The 16,555-nt window shown below is 37.1% G+C and overlaps 5 protein-coding genes and 1 non-coding gene across 12 annotated transcripts; 3 read left to right on the top strand and 3 right to left on the bottom strand.

Moving 5' to 3' along the window:
• The first annotated feature begins 335 nt into the window (after positions 1-335).
• On the top strand, positions 336-2,732 carry LOC18992801 (F-box protein SKP2A). Of its 6 annotated transcripts, none has more exons than XM_024153209.1 (5): positions 336-418; positions 747-1,000; positions 1,445-1,793; positions 1,884-2,025; positions 2,154-2,732. In XM_024153209.1, exons 2-5 carry the CDS (start codon positions 783-785, stop codon positions 2,525-2,527), a joined length of 1,083 nt encoding a protein of 360 aa, XP_024008977.1. In that variant the 5' UTR covers positions 336-418; positions 747-782; the 3' UTR covers positions 2,528-2,732. The 6 variants fall into 6 exon arrangements, with proteins under 6 accessions (XP_024008977.1, XP_006416305.1, XP_006416304.1 ...); XM_006416242.2 differs by having other exon boundaries at positions 348-418; positions 796-1,000; XM_006416241.2 differs by having other exon boundaries at positions 352-465.
• An 88-nt stretch (positions 2,733-2,820) lies between these two features.
• TRNAQ-UUG lies at positions 2,821-2,892 on the bottom strand. The gene has a single exon. It is a non-coding gene; the product is annotated as a tRNA-Gln (tRNA).
• Positions 2,893-3,942: 1,050 nt separating this feature from the next.
• Positions 3,943-5,337, top strand: LOC18992800 (probable indole-3-pyruvate monooxygenase YUCCA11). Its single transcript, XM_006416240.1, has 3 exons — positions 3,943-4,560; positions 4,688-5,044; positions 5,140-5,337. The coding sequence occupies exons 1-3, from the start codon at positions 3,943-3,945 to the stop codon at positions 5,335-5,337; spliced, it is 1,173 nt and encodes a 390-aa protein (XP_006416303.1).
• Positions 5,338-5,345: 8 nt separating this feature from the next.
• LOC18992799 (carboxyvinyl-carboxyphosphonate phosphorylmutase, chloroplastic) lies at positions 5,346-7,637 on the bottom strand. Its single transcript, XM_006416238.2, has 8 exons — positions 7,558-7,637; positions 7,166-7,460; positions 6,990-7,063; positions 6,616-6,698; positions 6,403-6,427; positions 6,280-6,299; positions 5,993-6,148; positions 5,346-5,903 (listed from the first exon to the last, which is right to left on the bottom strand). The coding sequence occupies exons 2-8, from the start codon at positions 7,450-7,452 to the stop codon at positions 5,535-5,537; spliced, it is 1,014 nt and encodes a 337-aa protein (XP_006416301.1). The 5' UTR covers positions 7,453-7,460; positions 7,558-7,637; the 3' UTR covers positions 5,346-5,534.
• A 3,370-nt stretch (positions 7,638-11,007) lies between these two features.
• On the top strand, positions 11,008-13,753 carry LOC18992798 (scarecrow-like protein 1). Of its 2 annotated transcripts, none has more exons than XM_024152429.1 (2): positions 11,008-11,261; positions 11,801-13,753. In XM_024152429.1, the coding sequence occupies exon 2, from the start codon at positions 11,805-11,807 to the stop codon at positions 13,590-13,592; it is 1,788 nt and encodes a 595-aa protein (XP_024008197.1). In that variant the 5' UTR covers positions 11,008-11,261; positions 11,801-11,804; the 3' UTR covers positions 13,593-13,753. The 2 variants fall into 2 exon arrangements, with proteins under 2 accessions (XP_024008197.1, XP_006416300.1); XM_006416237.2 differs by having other exon boundaries at positions 11,795-13,753.
• Positions 13,754-14,088: 335 nt separating this feature from the next.
• On the bottom strand, positions 14,089-15,706 carry LOC18992797 (bidirectional sugar transporter SWEET1). The gene is made up of 6 exons (XM_006416236.2): positions 15,563-15,706; positions 15,434-15,470; positions 15,138-15,233; positions 14,753-15,032; positions 14,543-14,662; positions 14,089-14,443 (listed from the first exon to the last, which is right to left on the bottom strand). Exons 1-6 carry the CDS (start codon positions 15,594-15,596, stop codon positions 14,267-14,269), a joined length of 744 nt encoding a protein of 247 aa, XP_006416299.1. The 5' UTR covers positions 15,597-15,706; the 3' UTR covers positions 14,089-14,266.
• Positions 15,707-16,555: the final 849 nt, after the last annotated feature.

Below are 16,555 nucleotides of genomic sequence, written 5' to 3'. Positions count from 1 at the left end.
CTCAAAGAATAATTCCTTTATTACTCAAAGATGATTAGTAATTCATTTTTTTTCAATATTTTACATAAATATTCTTGTCAAAGAAAATTGAATTTCTTTGTACAATTTTATTCAAAGCATTTTCAATGATTCTTTGAGTTGGATTTTATTCAAAAGCATTTTCAATGGCCCATAAAACAAAGAAATTATAACACTGCAATTGGACGTATCCCCCTAATACACATGGCAGCTTACGCGTCACAAAGTCATTTCCCACACGTTTAACTAAACTTTTTTTTTTCCTATTCCCTTTTTTGTTTCTTTTCTTGTTATCTTCTGGACCATAGCTTCGTTTGTGTCTTCAAAAGAGCAAAAATTTTAATTATTTCGAAGGAAACAAAAAAAACCCATAAAGAGAGACGAAGAAACTAAATCAAAGGTATCGTCTAAAGGCCAAAGTTTTTTTTTCCAACTTCAATTTAAAAGGTATCCAGAGCAAATTATGAACTATTATTTGTTTGTAATACTTTAAATAAGAATTTATATTTTAGCCTCCTGCAAATTGATTTCAAAGGTTCTAAAATTTTCTTCTATGTCTTTTAGAACAAAAGTTTGTCTTTTTCCTTTACTCAAACACAGTGTTTACTTTCAAATCCCTTTCTTCTATCCTATATCGTCTTTCGAGGTCTTGAATCGGTAAACGGCAGCTATCTTACTCTCTCTCCTCCTCCCTATCTCTAATTCTCTCTCATCATTGGTGGTGATAGGACCAAGAAACCGCTTCATTAGTCATTAATCTAAACATGGTGATGGTAGGAGGAGCATCCATGGAACTGGACCAGTGCTTTCAGAAGATGAAGATGGAAGGAATCTCGATCAAAGAGTGGAAAGACATCCCTGTGGAGCTTCTGATGAGGATCCTTTCCCTTGTCGATGATCGGAATGTCATTGTTGCTTCTGGTGTTTGCAGTGGTTGGAGAGATGCCATATCTCTTGGCCTCACTCGTCTACGTCTCTCTTGGTAATCCTTTCTCTCTCTAAACCCTTTTTTTTTGCACAAACATCTTTTCTCTATGTTGGTGTTTGGGATTTGAAGTGGGACTTGAGTCTCCAGAGTTCTTGATTATCATCTTGTGGTTTTGGGTTATGTATTATCTAGTTTGTATAAAGATCAGAACTTTTTTTGTTGCTTTTGTTTTAAGGAGCATTTAATCAATCTGTTGATGATAGTTTGGTTAGATGGAAAAAAGTGGGAAAAAGATTTTTAACTTTTTGATGAAAAGCTTTAAGATGATGGATCAGTTTTCATTAGGAGGTAAAACCAAGGTCGTTAATCCAGCCAGAGGAGTAAATATTTTGGACTCTTGAGTGTTAGAACCTTTGGAAGCTTTGTTCTTGTCACTTGCTGTGTGTTAAGATTGATCTTTCTCTAACTCTTTGATTTTGCTTCTTCTTTGTTTACCAGGTGCAAAAACAACATGAACAGTTTGGTTCTTTCTCTTGCTCCGAAGTTTGTAAAGCTGCAGGCTTTAATACTACGGCAGGACAAACCGCAACTAGAGGACAATGCAGTGGAGGCAATAGCAAATCACTGCCATGAGCTACAAGAGCTTGATCTCAGCAAAAGCTTGAAACTTACTGATCGTTCCCTTTACGCACTTGCTCATGGCTGCCCTAACCTCACTAAACTCAACCTTAGCGGATGCACTTCATTCAGCGACACTGCTATTGCTTATTTGATCAGATTCTGTAGAAAGCTCAAAGTTCTGAATCTTTGTGGATGTGTCCAAGCTGTATCTGACCATGCCTTGGAGGTAAATTTTGCCGTTTGATATTGTTTGTCAGTGTGATTTTTGCTCATTTGGTCACAGAGTGGCTGATTGATTTCTTCCTGGTGTGTGCAGGCTATTGGGAATAACTGTAACCAGTTGCAGTCACTTAACTTGGGATGGTGTGAGAATATCAGTGATGATGGGGTTATGAGTTTAGCTTATGGCTGCCCAGATCTCAGGACCCTGGACTTGTGTGGATGTGTTCTCATCACAGGTAATTCACATTAGATAAGCTTTACTCGGAAGCAAAATTTCCTCTGATAAATTGATAAAGTAATAATTGATCTTTGAGACCCTTTAAAGCGCTTTATCCAACTCGCTTTCTTCATGTAATGTTTGCAGATGAGAGCGTAGTGGCTTTAGCAGATTGGTGTGTGCACTTGAGATCACTGGGGCTATATTACTGCAGAAACATAACAGACAGAGCGATGTACTCACTAGCACAAAGCGGAGTAAAGAACAAACCGGGACAATGGAAATCGGTTAAGAAGGAGAAATACGACGAAGAAGGGCTTAGAAGTCTCAACATCAGCCAATGCACTGCCCTTACACCTTCAGCGGTTCAAGCGGTTTGCGACACCTTTCCCGCTCTTCACACATGTTCGGGAAGGCATTCGCTTGTCATGAGCGGTTGTCTTAACTTGACATCTGTGCACTGTGCTTGTATTCTTCAGGCTCATCGCGCACACAGTGTGTTTCCTCATCCGGCTCATTGAAACAGAGGAATTGATGTGTTGTAGTATATAGAAGCATCATGTTGATGAGACTAGATGACGGACGATCGGGTATTATTACTAGTAGCTTTCTAAGATGTATGTATATGTGAAAACTTCAAAAGCTCTTGAGTTGTTCTTTCTTTGTCTTGAAAGATCTTTGTATATGTTGGTGCTATGTTCATGAATAAACAGCACATTAACTTTACCTCTGTGTTACTACTTATTGCCATCAGATTCCAAAACTTTGGTTGAGTTGAAGTGATGCAAATACTGAGGGTTAATTAAAAAAAGAAAGGTCCTACCGGGAGTCGAACCCAGGTCGCTGGATTCAAAGTCCAGAGTGCTAACCACTACACCATAGAACCTTTTTGTTTAATTAGTAAAAGTTGAATTAGATCTACACAACTTATATAAATGTTGTGATGTACATGTAACATTGCAACTGGTCGATCAATCTGTAAACATGAATTTCAGCCACAACGGCAACAACCAATTACAAACTACGAGAACATTTAAATGAAACCATTTTTTTTTTCTTTTTGTTTGTTTATTAATAATTGTCAATAGTTAGAAGTTATTTTACTAGAGCTTCAAAATAGCAGGATAAATAAACAAGGAAAGGTGAATTTTGTTTTCTTTGGAAGAGAAGAGAACACTCTGGTTTTCAATAATGGACCTTATCATGGGCTTAACTTTGTTCAGCCCATATAAGTAAAGTGTATATCGCGGTTATATGGGAAGTGACGATATGCTGAAAATATCGCCAGCGGTATATACGCGGCTGCCATTTGTCATTTTGAGTTCTAAAATATGTAATTAAGAATATTTAAGTCAAAATGAACGAGTAATAGCTAAGATGATTCACCTAAAGTAGTTTTTTTCGCTTAGGACGGTTCATTAATGCACAGTGCTTAACACTTAACAGCTTTGTTAGTCAATCTCAGTTTTCTAGTTATGGACACAGACAACTTCCGACAGTAAGCAATACTATGTCTCGCAATAATGATATCCCCTATATATATAGTGCTTCATTTTCCGTACTCGTACGTAAGAACGAAACTTTCCTGTTAGGAAATGTAATTTTGGAAAAATAAATACTTGTAATTAAGGACATCCTAAAATGACAACCGTGTGTGTTGACTCATTCTAAGACTATTTCCCACACACAAAAAAAAAACACTTACCAGAAGATAGCAAAAAAAAAATATAGTAACATTCAAACATATCCTATGATTCACCACTTAGAGTAAACAACTTAAAATTTTACAAATTATGTAATTCCATATTCATTTATTTCTCCAAACCTTTCAGACTTTCAGTGATGTATATAAATAAATACACACATCACTCCCAGTTTTTACAGAGTAAGTACAGCTTTGCAATCGCGTCATTACACTACAACACTGAGAAAAACAATGGAGAAAGAAATCGAGGTTCTTGTTCTCATAATAGGTGCAGGACCAGCCGGTTTAGCCACATCAGCTTGTCTTAACCGGTTGAACATTCCAAATATTGTGGTGGAAAGAGAAGATTGCAGTGCCTCTCTGTGGAAAAGAAGGTCTTACGATCGTCTCAATCTTCACCTCGCAAAGCAATTCTGTCAACTCCCTCACATGCCATTTCCTCCAAACACTCCTACCTTCGTCTCTAAAGTAGGTTTTATCAGTTACCTTGACGGATACGCCACACATTTCAACATAAGCCCTAGGTACAACCAGAGCGTCAAATCGGCTTATTTCGACGGTGGTCAATGGACCGTTGAGGTGGAAAACGCGGAGACAGGTTCGAGAGAAGTTTACTCGGCGAGGTTTGTGGTTGCTGCGACGGGAGAGAATGGCCACGGTGTGATTCCGGAGATTCCTGGGCTTGTGGAGAGTTTTGAAGGAGAGTATATGCACTCAAGCGAGTACAAGAACGGAGAGAAGTTCGCCGGAAAAAATGTTTTGGTCGTCGGAAGTGGAAATTCCGGAATGGAGATTGCTTATGATCTGTCTACGTGGAACGCTAAAGTCTCCATCGTTGTTCGTAGCCCGGTAAGCATAGATTATATTCAATATTAATAAATGAGCCAAAATAAAATAAAATAAAATAAAATGTGCATAATTCGTATAACAATTAAGCCGAATTATGAATGATTAAACTTTTTAATTGACTACGTAGGTGCACGTGGTGACGAGAGGGATCGTTTGGATCGGAATGTGGCTGCTCAAGTTCTTCCCGGTAAAATTAGTTGACCGTTGGTGTGTCTTACTCGCAGAGCTGAGGTTTGGGAGTCTTTCGAGATATGGGCTTGTAAGGCCTAAAATAGGCCCATTTATGAACAAGATTATCACCGGCAGGTCACCTACTATCGACGTGGGCTGCGTCGGCGAGATTAAGTCCGGCAAGATTCAGGTTGTGCCGTCGATTAAGCGTATAGAAGGGAAGAGAGTGGTTTTCGTCGACGGAAGAACCAGAATCGTTGACTCTATTGTCTTTGCAACTGGTTATAAGAGCAGCATTTCAAAATGGCTTCAGGTAATTTACATTTTCAGAGAAATGTCTTCTCCGAAAAACAGAGAAAACCAAAAAATCCTCTGTTCTTGTGTTCAATGGCTCTGAATGTGACACAGGTAGATAATGGAAATTTGTTCAGCGAGAGTGGGATGCCGAAAAGCGAGTTCTCGGATCACTGGAAGGGGAAGAACGGTTTGTACAGTGCTGGATTTGGGAGACAAGGCTTGGCTGGTATTTCAAGAGATGCTCAGAACATTGCTAGAGACATTGAATCTCTGGTTTGTCTGAGAAGCATGAACAAGCTTTCCTGCTAAATTATAACTTTTTTTTTTTAGTTTTTAAAAGTCAGACATTTCCATAGGTCTTGCAATAGTCTTACTGAATATGCTAACCAAAGCAAAAAAGATTATTGAAATGATACAAACAGCTTCATAGCAAATGAAAAAGAAGATAACATTATTGATGACACATTGCCCTAGATTCCTTTGTGGACACAGTTTTTTTCAGAATCTCATGACTTTGTTGTCCCAAGAGCGTTTCTGAGATTTGAGTACTTAGTTTCAAGCTCATACCACGAATCCAAGTTCACTAAACGGTTAAACTCCTCGAAAGTAATCATCTTTTCCAAATGATCTTTGGTGGTTCCCTTTTCCTTGAGGATCTTGAGAACATCGACGAGAGCTCGAGTTGATGCATAGAGCGAGGTAAGCGGGTGAGCGATCAAATGAAATCCCATTTCCTTAAGCTCATCTGGCGTATGCAATGGCGTGCGCCCACCTTCAAGCATGTTACATAATCTGTACCCTTTCGTGCGCTTTCCAATTTCCTTGAGCTCATCATCGTCCCTAGGTGCCTCAACAAAGGAAGCATCAGCTCCTGCCTGCACTTTTTTACAATCTGTCTTTATTAACCACCATTCTGTCTTCTCATAAGTTTAATGTTTTTAACACAACGCAATTTACTAGTAACCTCCATGTAGAGATTAGCACGATCAATGGCGTCTGAAAGTCCTGTTTTTGCAGACAGAGCGCGCGCATCAGTTCTAGCGATGAGGAAAAAGTCAGAATCTCCAATAGCGTCTCTCGCTGATGCTATTTTAGCAGCGTGCTCCTCCGCAGGTATGACCTGTTTCCATGTTAGAAGCCATATGTCATAACTTCGAACTCTACACCGATCATCTGCAGTCTTCGACTATTAAACAATAACTTTCAATTTATAGATTCTGCGAGCAAAGGAGGAGGAAATGAAACCAATACCTCTTTGCCACGCATATGACCTACAAAAAATACAAGAGAAGCCAAAAGAGTTTATGAGTATTTGAAACATTTGACAGTAGCATATCGCTTTGGGAGAAGGAACAAGAAGATGATGTCTCTTACCACACCTCTTTGGCCATGCCTGGTCCTGCGAGAAACCCAAAGATAACATTAGCACAAGTCAAGATGAACACAACTAAGATATAGCATAAGAAAGTAACGTCAGACAATGGCTATTAAATATAACACACAAGAAAATACATTAAACATAACTAAGCTAGAATCATCAGAGATTCAACCATCACTAAAACCAAAGAATAGTCTGAAGAAGTTTACCTCAAGGAAGCAACCGGCAGCACCTGCTGCGATTAAGTCCTTTACGGTTCTTTGAACATTGAGGGCATTTCCTCCACCAGTATCTGAACAATGTCAAAAGAATGAATCTTTAACAGAACAGAAACTTCAGAGAAACATGTTACAACTTCTGACATTCTTCAAACTTTTAACAATTTGTCAAGAACAAAACTTTTAACAATCCAGAAAACAATAAAGAACAATGAAAATTGCAGTTATCTCTACGCAAACAAAGATCCATAATTTAAAACTCCATCATCTACCAAAGTGTCAACAATCATTTAAGTCACCAAGAGAATCTCAATTCTTTCTCTGTAATATAGTGAACTGATTGAGAATTTAGATTGTGGACTTGCCTGCATCCGCAATAATGGGTATGTTCGGAGCCGCAGCACAAACCGATCTCGCCGCTGCTGCCATCTCCGGCGGTCTAAAACGACATAATAAAACAATTAAAACGACAGAAAATGGAGTTGTCGACTAAACAAAAGAAGAAACAAAAAAAAAACAAGTGAAAAAGGCACAGGCGCACGTTATCAAACCGAAATCGGGTTTTCCCAAAATAGAGGCGGAGAGGGCGTAACCGGAGATAAGCGCGGCGGAGAAACCGGTCTGCTGCACGATAGCCGCCGATAATGCGTCGTAGACTCCGGGAATAAGCACGGCGCCTTGCTCTTCGATCAGACGGTGAACACGTGACTGCATTCTCACCGTCGGATAAACCGATCTGACGGCGCGAGGGTTTTGTCTGATTCTGGCTGAAACTGAAGTGTTTGAGTTGCAGAGTGAAGTGGATTTGACCGCCATTAACATCGACATTTTCGGAGCTTTGAAGGTTTTCTCGGGCAGTTGGAGAGAGTGAAGACAAGAAAATCAGTATCATCAATCGGATAAATAAGAAAAGAAAGAAGTTTCCTTTTTTACCTAATAACGTCCACGTGTCAATGTTTATGAGCTCTTACTGATTGATACTTAGGCTCTAAATTCGCAATTTTTAATAAATTAATTTTAAGTGCATTCATATCATCATATGATATAAACCTTATGAAAAATGTTGATGCTATGAAAAGAAAGAGTAATATAGAAAAGGTAGTTTAGCAGCGCCTGTGGTTAGGTAAGCACGTTTCTTAGCGTTACTTCTGTTTTGTGAACCATTTATTAGTGTTATTTATGGTTGGTTGTGGCGTTTTGCTCTCACCAATTCTACTTCTCTATAATTCATGTCATATAAATTTAGAGTTTAGTAGATATCTGAATAATTATTCTTTGGTATCACAGACCATAACCATTACTACTATCTAGGACCAGATGATATATTTATATGCATATTTGACTCCTTAAAGTTTAGATATCAAAGCGGTCCGACTCTCACCAAGGCCAGTTCTAATTTTCTCGTGAAGATAGTTTTTAACGCAATTAATATAGGTGTTTTGATGCCAAGAAAAGCAAAATCAATTTATTTGGAATGACTCCAGTTCCTAGCGAACACATAAAAGGCAGAGAAAATGTGTAAGGGGTTTTCCATTTTAGATGTTTTACGCTTATACATGTGCATTTTCATAAAATGCGGTAGATATTAATTTGATCTAACAATACAGATTAATCCAACTCTTCCACTGTTCCACAGGAGTGAGAAGTAATTCCATGGCCGATTATGGGCCTGAAGAGATGTGTACTATGGAAAATCAGAAACCAAAACCCATTACTATTTTTGTTACAAGTGAAATTTTTTCATGTTTTCAATTTTTTACATACTATACTTTGTTCAAATTCGAGTACGCGTTTGTTATTCATTCTAAATTTCTAATGATTATCCAAGGTCATCAAAGTCTTTCACTCTTTTATCTTCTGTTTTTTTTTGTTCTCCTTCTGGGTATATAGCATAGATGCGCTACATGACTACATCCTTAGCTATTTCCATTCATTTCTTTTAAGGTCAAATAATACATTCATTAGATTTGAAGATGAAGACGAAACAAATCTAGAAGATACATATAAGAAAGTTTATGTAGACTACACCTGGATTTTAATTTGTTTATTACTTTATCCAATTAACTAGTGACATAGAAAATATGTATGTAGATTTTGTCTGTATGACTCTATATCTTTTTAATTATTCTACTATATGCATATTAATAAGATGACTAAATTATGTGAGCTTTTGAAATCATGGGACATGCTGTCGGAGACTAAAAATATGAACCAAAAAACACAATTTCATAGCGCCTCCGGATTTGCATGCGTGTTTAGGACCAAACGTCCCACTTCTTTTAGTGATAATCTTTTCTTAATACATAAATTTGGAAGAAGTAAACCTTATTACATGTGTACCATCCGTATCACTTAAGCATAGATCGGCGGCTGGACTCGTAAATTTTCAAAGATTTGCATTATAAAATGCATAAGTATGTGAGCCTATGAGGTTAGAGAATTGGGTACAATACAAGTAATAAAATTGTAATACATACGACTACATGTGAAAGAAAACTTAAATTGGTTTTATAACAAGCTTTCTAATAATCTTGAACTCCAAAAGCAGGCTGTTGTTAAAATTCAATTACGGGTGCAAAACAGTACATAAATAAACTCCAGAAGATTATTCCATCCACACTTTTAACATTTCGTCAAAAGGAAAACCCATTCATCAGCCAACTAGCTAGTAACATCATTTGCTTAAAGAAACTTCCATTTGAATTCCAAAGGTAACATTATAGCATAAGAAAGCACCTTTAGTCAATGGGATGTATTAATAATTGTTGAGTGTATAATAGCGTGCTGAGATAACATATGTATATGTACTTCAAATAAATTGAATATTAAGGTTTTGTTGTATCAAATAGAAATAGAAGTTACGTAGTGGATAAGATTGAGAGAGAGAAGTCTTCCTATATGGGTATTGCGAGGATAAGGTTGATAAAGACTCAGCGTCAACTGGTAAGTATCTTCACCTTATTTAAAAATAAACAAAATTTCCTGGTTAAAAGAAAACAAACAAGATTTCTGATTGAAAGAAAATAACCAATTTTTTTTCTAACAAATTGTGACTAGATTCTTTACACACCGATTAACGATCAGTGCTTATGCGCTAAACAGTCATTTTACCGAGAGACTCCGTGTATTGCTCTACACATTGGAAAATTGTATTTACAAATAGTAGCTATCAAAGAACACAAAAAAAGACTTCGTAAGTAATAGAATTTAAACATCTTAGTAAATGTTGAGCAAAAAAAAACATCTTAGTAAGTTATCCTTTGCCAGAATATAAATAAAACTACAAATATACACATCAGAAAGATACGTCAGTTAGAATCAATGTTCAACCTGAGTGTATGTTGCGGATTTACAGCTGAAAAGAATTGTAATCAAACTAATTAAACTGAACTTATTATCTTTGAATCAATACAGTACATATTTCATTTTAGTTGAAAAGTTTTTGTTTTCTACCAAATATATTTCGAGTTAAAAAGAGAAAGTTCTCTACATTAATAGTTGTTGTGTTTTGGTTTTCAAGTAGCGTAATTTTGAAGTTGTTTAAGATAACAGTAACAACTAACAACTAGATTGTAAAATGAATTTTAAACGTTTTAGAAGGAGTGAAACATTATTTTTTTGGTGTTCAAAGGAATCTGAAACAATTAAGAAAGGTTCTTACTTCTTCTTAGTTAAGAGTTTGATCCTAAATCTGTTTTGCGCTATTCTGAATTATTAAAAAACTTGTGATATTTTTATTTTTGTATACTAGTAACTGAGATAGATAAAACAACAGTAAATTTCTGGTAAAACAAAAGTACATTCTGAAGTTGACAAAGAATCAACACGCTAAACTGCACTAAGAAACAGCATGAAATCGTGAATATTTAATCCAATGTCAATTAGTGGAAACTGTCGTACGCACCCTCGTCACCCCACGATTGCTTCCGTCATAGTTTCCAGGCATATCCAACGGTCACTGTTTTTCTTCTCATTACTAAAGTAAAAAATATCATAAATCCCAATACTACCAAAATAAAAACCGAGTGAAAATTCATTTGGTCAACAGAAAATTGATGAAAACCAAAATGGACACGGAACTGCTAATTACTTTATTCTTTTCCAATGAGATATTTAAGATTTTCATTATTTTTAATCATTATTCAATTACCTTCTGGAACAGTAGAACTAGAGGAATTCAATTAACTTTTTCATTCATAAAATATTATCTCAAGAAAATTTATAAATTCTGGTGAGCAAATTTTCTCAAAAATTCCACTTAGGGTCCTGTCCAGAAAACAATCAAAAACGTCCATCAGATCAGTCTTCATTTTTGCCCTTTTTTTTTGTTTCCTTATAAATCCTGAAACTTGTTTTTCCAACTAAAACCTAACACCACACGAGTCTAAGCCACTTTAAAGTTTAAACACATCTTTAAACAAAGACCACAGACACAGAGACAAAACCAGAAAATCAGAAACAAGGGTGTTTATATCATTTCTGTCTTCTTCTGTGTAAACAGTAGACCGTAAAGGTCAAACCTCTTGCGCTTTTCTTTCTTCCTTTGGCTTTTCCGACGTTTAAATCAGATTTCTTCTTGTCAAATCTCATTTGGGCATCTCCAGAATTCAAGACCCTTTTCCTCTTAATCTCTCCTGGTAATTTGACTTCAACAACCCGATTTTTTCTTTCGTGGTCCTTAAATCCGTGCTGTTTTGTCTTAGATTTGCTTAAATATCTTTAGAATCTCACTAACTTGTTAGACTATGTTATTTTGCAAGCAGTTTTAACCAGCTAATATGCAATTAAAACATAGATCCTAATGTTCTGATTGCTCTAAGTTGGGACTATGGAATTGATTTATTGTTTAATCGTTTATGGTCTTGGGGATTGCATAGATTTGTTAGGTATCAAAGGTTGAATCTTTACATGAATTGCCTGGGTGGAGGATTCCATAATTCTTTTCATTTTTCAATGGATTTGGATTGTATTGTGTGTGTTAATTAGTTTCTTTGGAGAATCAATTCACTATTTGGTGAGATTTGGATCATAACTCCATATTTTTTTTTATCTGTGGTTGATTAGTAACAAAAGCTTGATCCTTAGGAAAGATCTCTTTTTTTTTTTGCATGATTCAACATAATTTTGTTAGAATCACAGTGGCCTTATGTTTTACTGTGTGACATTCTAGTTTCAGTTGAATGGTGGAACAAGCTGTGGTTAGAGAACACATCAAAGCGAGAGTCATGTCATTGGTGAGATCGGCAGAGCCATCCGCCGCAGCGTATAGGAATCCGAAACTTTACTCGCTGAATGAGAATGGTTACAACAGTGGTGTTACTTCTGTCGAAATCTTTGATCCAGACAGGTCCAAGAACCCTTGCCTGACTGATGATTCTTACCCAAGCCAAAGTTATGAGAAGTACTTTCTCTATTCGCCAAGCGATGAGCTTGTGCAACATCCTGTCGGCTCGGGTGCCTCCGTTAGCTCGTTTGGCTCTCTGGACTCGTATCCTTACCAGTCAAGACCGGTTCTTGGATGTTCCATGGAATTTCAGTTGCCGTTTGATTCAACCTCTACTTCATCTACGAGGCTGTGTGGAGGTTACCAAGGGGAGATTCAAACTCCGAGCATGGATGTGGTGGGGGAGTTTGATGATGAGCGAATGAGATCAAAGATTCAAGAGCTTGAAAGAGCGCTTCTCGGTGATGAAGATGATAAGATGGTTGGAATAGACAACCTGATGGAGATTGACAACGACTGGTCTTACCATAACGAGAGCAAACAGCATCATGACTCGCCCAAAGAATCATCATCTGCAGATTCAAACTCTCACGTAAGCAGCAAAGAAGTGGTTTCACAAACTACTCCAAAGCAAATCCTGATATCCTGTGCACGTGCACTATCCGAAGGCAAATCAGAAGAAGCTTTGTCAATGGTGAATGAGCTGAGGCAGGTTGTTTCAATCCAAGGAGATCCTTCTCAGAGAATCGCAGCTTACATGGTTGAAGGTCTAGCTGCAAGAATGGCTGCTTCAGGGAAATTCCTCTACAGAGCATTGAAATGCAAAGAGCCTCCTTCAGACGAGAGGCTAGCAGCTATGCAAGTCCTCTTTGAGGTATGCCCTTGTTTCAAGTTTGGTTTTTTAGCAGCTAACGGTGCGATCATCGAAGCAATCAGAGGTGAAGAGGAAGTTCACATAGTCGATTTCGATATCAACCAAGGGAACCAATACATGACACTGATACAAACTGTTGCTGAGCTACCTGGTAAACGTCCTCGCCTGAGGTTAACCGGAATTGATGACCCTGAATCAGTCCAACGCTCGATTGGAGGATTGAGAATCATCGGTTTAAGACTGGAACAATTTGCAGAGGATCATGGAGTATCCTTCAAATTCAAAGCAGTGCCTTCAAAGACTTCCATTGTCTCTCCATCGACACTCGGTTGCAGAGCAGGAGAAACCTTGATTGTTAACTTTGCGTTCCAGCTTCACCACATGCCAGACGAGAGCGTCACAACAGTAAACCAGCGGGACGAGCTACTCCACATGGTGAAAAGCTTGAACCCGAAGCTTGTCACAGTCGTTGAACAAGATGTGAACACGAACACTTCTCCGTTCTTCTCAAGATTCATAGAGTCTTACGAGTACTACTCAGCGGTTTTCGAGTCTCTAGACATGACACTTCCGAGGGAAAGCCAAGAGAGGATGAATGTAGAAAGACAGTGCCTTGCTAGAGACATTGTCAACATTGTTGCCTGCGAAGGAGAAGAACGTATAGAGAGATATGAGGTCGCTGGGAAATGGAGAGCGAGGATGATGATGGCGGGATTCAGTCCAAGACCAATGAGTTCGAGAGTGTCAAGCAATATACAGAACCTCATAAAGCAACAATATTGCAATAGGTACAAGCTTAAAGAGGAAATGGGTGAGCTCCATTTTTGCTGGGAGGAGAAAAGCTTGATCGTTGCTTCAGCTTGGAGGTAAAAATGATAGTAGTAACATAGTCGTTATGTTTTATAAAACACTGTTTATGTTTTATTTATAATCTTGGGTTATTGTAACTGGTTAAATCATCTCCGTGTATTATTACCAGAGATCAGGGATGATCACAGACAGGTTCTAAAACTAATCTAACACTTATGAAATAATATTTGTTTTCGTTTCTTCATATAAAAATGTAGAGTTTTGGATTTGGTTCTTAAACCTATTCGTCTATTCGGTTGATGGTGTTTATAAGTGGGGAGTGAATGTGTTTACATGTTAATGTTTTAGTAATTACTTTAATTTTTCAGTAATTCATATTAAACGTGTATATATTATAACTGCGTAGTGATGTTTATACACTGGATCGTTGATACAGTAGATGAAGTAGAAAATAAATTGAATCTTTAGATATCAAATTCACTGGTACGTTCGTAGCACAAAATTTGGTGGACCTCACTTGTTTGTTGGAGTTATCCATTTAAGCCCTTTAGGCCCATTAAAGTCGCAAAAGCATCATCGTCATCTTCTTCAAACACTCTTAATCAGTCGAAAATTAGGAACCTTACATTTTTTCTTTTCTTCAGCATAGTTGTTTTTACATCCAAACAAACACAAAAGCAAAACTCTAATTAAGAAGAGTTAATACGAAATCCCATAACAAATCGTCAGAAGCTTTAAACTTGCTGGTCTTGCTTCCCATTAACCACATTTTGCTTCTTCTCCTCATCTTTCATCTCCACCGACTTCTCAATCTTTTCAGCAACCGCAGATTTCTCGCCTTTGTTTCCACAGTAGATGAAGTAGAGAATCAATTGCAACGTCCCTAAAGCACATCCAAACCCATTTGGGATCTTCACCACACAAATCAAACAACCCAAAAACGTCAAAATTTAGGAGTCAAAGTTTTGTTTTTCCAAAAAGACGACCAAAAAAGGGAGAAATTAACTTACTGCAACGAAAGGGTCACGACCGATAAGACCATAGACGAACCACGAAGTTCCACAGAGGAACACAAAGAGAGACAAAAAGAATGGCATGTACTCTACACTCTTCGTCTTTATCACCAATCTCTGTTTATCAAAATCAAAACACCACAAATTTAAAAATAAAGAAATTGAGCAAAGATTAAAATAAAGAGACCCGTCTTTTGATTTGCTTACCATGATTGAGAGTGGAGAAGCGTACATGATGATGGAGAAAACGGTGGCTGCAATACCACAGAAGAGTTTTCTGGCGTTTCCATGGAGGGCAAAGAGAGAGACAAGAGCCACCGTTGCGAATACGGCCAAGACGGCAGTGAAGATCCCAAAGATCTTAGCTTTTTCCTTCTTTGGTGCATAGAAAAGGAAGATCAACACATAGATTGTCTCGATTACTGCTCCTGTGCCATTGATTGTGCTCACAAGTGTGTTGTCTTTTGACACAAAGGGGAGTCCGTACCTGAACAGAGAAAAAACAGAGGAACCCAGAAAACAGAGGAATTAAAGCACTATGAATACTTGAAAAAGTTAAAAAAAAAAACGTTAAATTTAAGAATGATTTTACCAGGCGGAGAGAAGACAGTTGAGGAGAGTCATAGGGTAAGGGATACCAGAGAACTGTTCAGTCGATTTGTTCTTGATGATTCTCTTGAATGTTATCCTAATTTCATTTACGAACAAAGAAAAAGAAAGAAGAATCTTGAGTTTTTTTCTTGGTTAAAACATCAATCTAGAGGAAATCATGAAGGAGAGAATTCCAGAACAGAACAACAAGTTAAACCAATAACTAAAGAGAATCCAAAATCGATTCACGAGGTGAAAAAAGGAGGAAAGGGAGAGATAGAGAGGAGAAATACGTACGAAGGAGCCAAGAACAGAAACAGAGCAGTCGCATTCCCTGCAAAAGCAGAAAACGACAAATACGATAGTCTCAGTGATTTCTTATGAAGGAGAAAGAAAGAAAGAGAGAGATTGAGGAAGTGGGTTTACCGAAAACGCCGAAGATGGTGTGAGCGATGTTCATCTTTGATCTCTAACTCGACAAAAGATTTTTCTTTCTTGTTTGTGAGCGGAGAGAAAGTGAGAGAAAGTGAGAGAAAATGAGCTGAGTGTTTGTATCGGCAAGCGTCTTCCTCAGGTATATATGGAAGAATCAAGAATCGGCGTGTGCCAACCGCTTCACCGCGAAACACCAGTAATCATCAAATTAATTAAAGAGGGTCCCAGTAAATTAGTTAATAGGAGTATATGTATATGTTATTGGAATTTCTTACAAAAGTCAGGGTTTTTTCTATAACATTTTGTAGTACTAGAAAATTTTCGAAAAGACTAAATACAGATTAGAATTAATAAATAAATAAAAACAACTAGCTTCATAATACTTTAATATGTAATATTCTCCCAGAATTTTGAATATTTGGTGTATACAAATTTTTTTTGTTACTAAATTTATTTTTGGAAACGATTTTTCTGTGTCTTTTTTTGTCCTAGGGAAGTGAACCCGACCTTCTAGGTCGACATTCTTTGTGTAAGAACCTTTTTTTTTTCTTTGAACCAAAAAAAAGAACCAATTTTTTTTTTTTGTGTGATTATCTTCTCCCTTTAGACATAAACGATTATGTGAAAGAAACAGAAATTTGGTTTTTGATGTTAAGATTAATATCAATTGAAATAGTTACATCATGTTGACAAAAAACAAAAATAGTTACATAATTACATCATTTTCTAACCATTACGAAAAAGCTCTGAGTAAAATAAAGAGTGTTCAGAATCCTGTGCGTGACGCTTGTATGTGACACTAGCCTGCATACTCTGCAATGCAGTCAGCAGTGGCTGGTGGTTGATATTCTTCTTTTCACTATATAACATTATGGCCGTTCCAAAAAAAAAAAAAAGAGATTGTATGTAAAAATCAACAATCTCCTTTAAACGGAAAACAGACTAGAAATGATTAGTATAAACCTTTTCAATAAATTTCAATTA

The sequence above is a fragment of the Eutrema salsugineum genome, unplaced genomic scaffold (assembly GCF_000478725.1).
Source record: "Eutrema salsugineum unplaced genomic scaffold, Eutsalg1_0 scaffold_5, whole genome shotgun sequence".
NCBI classification, from domain to species: Eukaryota; Viridiplantae; Streptophyta; class Magnoliopsida; order Brassicales; family Brassicaceae; genus Eutrema; species Eutrema salsugineum.
The sequence above is the reverse complement of the archived record's forward strand: the minus strand, read 5'-3'. Positions and strand labels throughout refer to the sequence as shown.